Consider the following 3,317-nt stretch of genomic DNA (forward strand, 5'->3'; position numbering starts at 1 on the left):
ACTATTATCATTTTTGTGAAAAATCTAGCACATGGTAAAGCACAAACTTTGTAGCTGGGTTGCTTGGGCTCAAATCTAGATCTGACCTCAGGCAAATGGCATCACCCCTCACTGTGCACCTTGTTTCCTGTAAAATGCAAATAAAAATACTCACCTCACATATTTATAATGAGAACAAATTATTATACCCAAATTAAAGCTGAGAGGATGAAATCTGTTAACATACGTGCCTGACATGCAAGCCTTATATTAGGATTAACTATTGTTTTTTATTATCTTGCTTCTAGTTATAATTTTTTTACATAGTGATAATCCAAAGGCAAGAAATTTTGAGGACAAAGCATTGGATTTTAGAGATGCTATAATGGGGAACTGCAATTTCTTAGGAAAAGAAGAAACCTGATCAAAGCAGCGCTTGAGGAAGACTTCAGCAGCTTTGCAACATCTTTGTGGACTGATCAGACAATGACAAAAGGGAACACCATGCACCTAGGCTGTGGCAGTCACCTGGGGCTAGTGAAGGAAGCAGGGGCTAGGAAGGCAGGTCTGTGAACAGAAGAAGCCCAAACTGGTTGTAGGGGATAACAGAGATGCTAACTGGCTACAAAGCTAAAGACAAGAAAAGACCATGATGTTTTAGCTTTAGAAATATAGGAAGATGGTGACAAAAATCAGGAAATTCGAAGAGTATCAGGAAAGAATTTTCCAGGCAAGAATACTGGAGTGGGATGCCATCTCCTTCTCCAGGGGATCTTCCCGACTCAGGGATCAAACTCAGGTCTCCTGTATTGCAGGCAGACTCTTTATCATCTGAGCTACCAGGGAAGATGGGCAAAACAAAGCAAATGAGTCTTTAAATATACTGAAATATTGCAAGCAAACTCTTTCACAATTACCTCTGGTGCAACAAAATTTGCCGTATAACAAGGAGTCATGAGAAGACCATTTTCTGCTCTTAGTTGTTTAGCAAAGCCAAAATCACAAATGCGAATAGATTCTGGATTGCCAGATTCATCCACATAAAGAATGTTGCTAGGTTTCAAGTCTCTGTGAACCACCTAATTGAAATACAAATTAAAGAGCTGCATTAACAATATGTCTCCATTATGGAAAATTATTTATCACAAACTTAACAAGATGATTGGTAGTGACCTTCACATTATTCCAACAGTATAAAATACTGGTAGTGTAAGTATAACTCTCTCACACAGAACTGTGGCAAGGAAAGGAGGAGGTAAGAACAGTATTTATCTCCCCCCTCACTTTGTCCAATTAAGTGGATTAATGAAAAATGCAAATAGCAGTAATATCTGTCTCCAAGTTATTCACTGTTCAACAAATATTAACTGAATATCTATCATGTACCAGGGTATTATACAAGGAGTTGCAGATAACTCTGATGAACAAGACCTGTAAGATCCTTGCCTTTACATGCCAGGAGCTTACCCAGTAATAAGGGAGGCAGAGAATAAATAGGTGAGTGATGGGGCACAACTCGGGAGGGTCAGGAAGGGTCTCTAGAGGAGGTAACAACTGACTTAAGATCTGAAGAACTGAATGTAGAAGCCAGAGAAGTGGGGGTAGTCATTCTAAGTAGAGGGAATGGTGTGTACAGTGGATAAATATAATAAATGTGTGGACAGGCTCAACGGAACAGGCATGGGGTTTAAGTGTAAAAAGGAAACAAAAACCCAGATTTACCTAAGTCCTGCCTATGTGATATCCAAGCAACAATGGCACACACACAGAAAGATACCATTCCTTTAGAGTTCTGAATTACTTTCTCCCTTTAATCACCTACTGGGATACTTCTTTTATCTTAAGTCTCTCTGATGCCCCTTATTACTTATTAGACCTATGTGTTTCTTCCATCACTCAATTCTTAGTTTATGTTCTAATCAGTAACCTCAGTTTCACATCCTAACATCCAGAACTTTACTTCTCCAGACCAGTTATTATTTTAATAACTAATTACTGCTGAGGCACTAAGAAAAGAACATAGAAAAGTTAGATGACTGCAAAGTCACAAATTCTTCAGTGAAAACTGAGTTCTATTAGTTTCCAGTCACAGTAATAGGCAAATCTTGAGCAGCTACAAGTGAAGAAGCTCTAGAATTAAATGAACACTTTTCACTTGTTAGCTTCTAGGGGCAAAGACAAAGAAAACAAGAATAATGTACTGAAAATAAACTCCTTAGGAAGAGGTCTGTTATTCTTTTCTGGCCTCCCATTCCTCTTTGCTCCTCTGCTATTCTTCTTTCCTTCCTCTCCCCGCTCCCCACCTCTCTCTTGTTCCTCTTCCCTCCCAGACTCACTTCTTAAAAAAAAATGGTTTTCTTTTTTGGTCCATTTACTAAAAATCTGTAGGCAGGAATAAAGGAGGAAAGCACCCACCAGTCAGAATGCAGGTGGCTCTTTGGCCTAGTCTGTTTGAAGGATTTCCTTTTATAAGTGAATACAACTCTGGTTCTTGTCTAAACTCTAAATGGGCCCAATTCTCAAGAGTATGCAGTGGCCTAGCAAAAGTGGTGCTGTTTTCTAGGTCACAAAATCTCACGTACTTCTTGGGAAGTGTAAGAATTTAATGTTTATAAACAAGCTAAAATTTCAAAGAAGAACTTCAGGCTCAATGGGAGAAATCTGCATAGTGGAAAAACAGCAGCATAATTAACGTAATATAGTTATTTTTCTTTACATGCATAAACTAACTTCTACCTTTGTAATTTCAGCTTAAATACTAAGAGTGAAAAAGAAAAAAGGAATTTGTATTTTATACCAAATTTCATAAGGTGTTTTATATACATTAAGTTAATAAAATGTTAAAAATACTTACCCCTTGTGCATGAAGATATTCAACAGTTTTGGTAATAGTAAACAGGACAGCACTGGCCTCTCGCTCAGAGAAAAATTTCTGCCTAAGAATTTTATCCAGCAATTCACCCCCTTTCATAAGTTCTGTCACTACATACACATATTTTCCATCATCATATACCTGTAAAATTCAACACCAAAAATGCAAAAAGTTATGTGAAGCTTTAAATGTGCCCAGCATGAAGTTTAACATAGTAAAGAGAAATTAAAACTCAATTTATATTCAAGGAAAATTTTACTTATCATAACCAATGAAGGATATAAAATTTGTAAACAATTTTATACACATAAAAACTTTAAAATAGGAATTGATGAGACAACGTCAGAAATAAAACCCTCTGATTTCCTTCCGTAAAACTTAACTCAAGGCTATCAAAATAGCTATGGGTGTGGAATGTGAAGGGGCACTGAACTTCTGCTCTTAGGGCGTGTTCCTCTTGATCTTT

General features: G+C 37.2%; 1 protein-coding gene across 1 annotated transcript in view; it reads right to left on the reverse strand.

Moving 5' to 3' along the window:
- Positions 1-836: 836 nt before the first annotated feature.
- The window catches only part of LOC105005464 (ribosomal protein S6 kinase alpha-3), a gene marked incomplete at both ends in the record, with an annotated part of 23,536 nt that continues 21,055 nt past the window's right edge, over positions 837-3,317 (reverse strand). Inside the window, 2 exons of the mRNA XM_010863470.1 lie at positions 837-1,058; positions 2,834-2,992. Of these exons, the coding sequence (XP_010861772.1) occupies positions 837-1,058; positions 2,834-2,992 (381 nt within the window). The remainder of the gene's footprint in view (positions 1,059-2,833; positions 2,993-3,317) is intronic.

Source organism: Bison bison, unplaced genomic scaffold, assembly GCF_000754665.1.
Source record: "Bison bison bison isolate TAMUID 2011002044 unplaced genomic scaffold, Bison_UMD1.0 scf7180017858453, whole genome shotgun sequence".
In the NCBI taxonomy this organism is placed as follows: domain Eukaryota; kingdom Metazoa; phylum Chordata; class Mammalia; order Artiodactyla; family Bovidae; genus Bison; species Bison bison.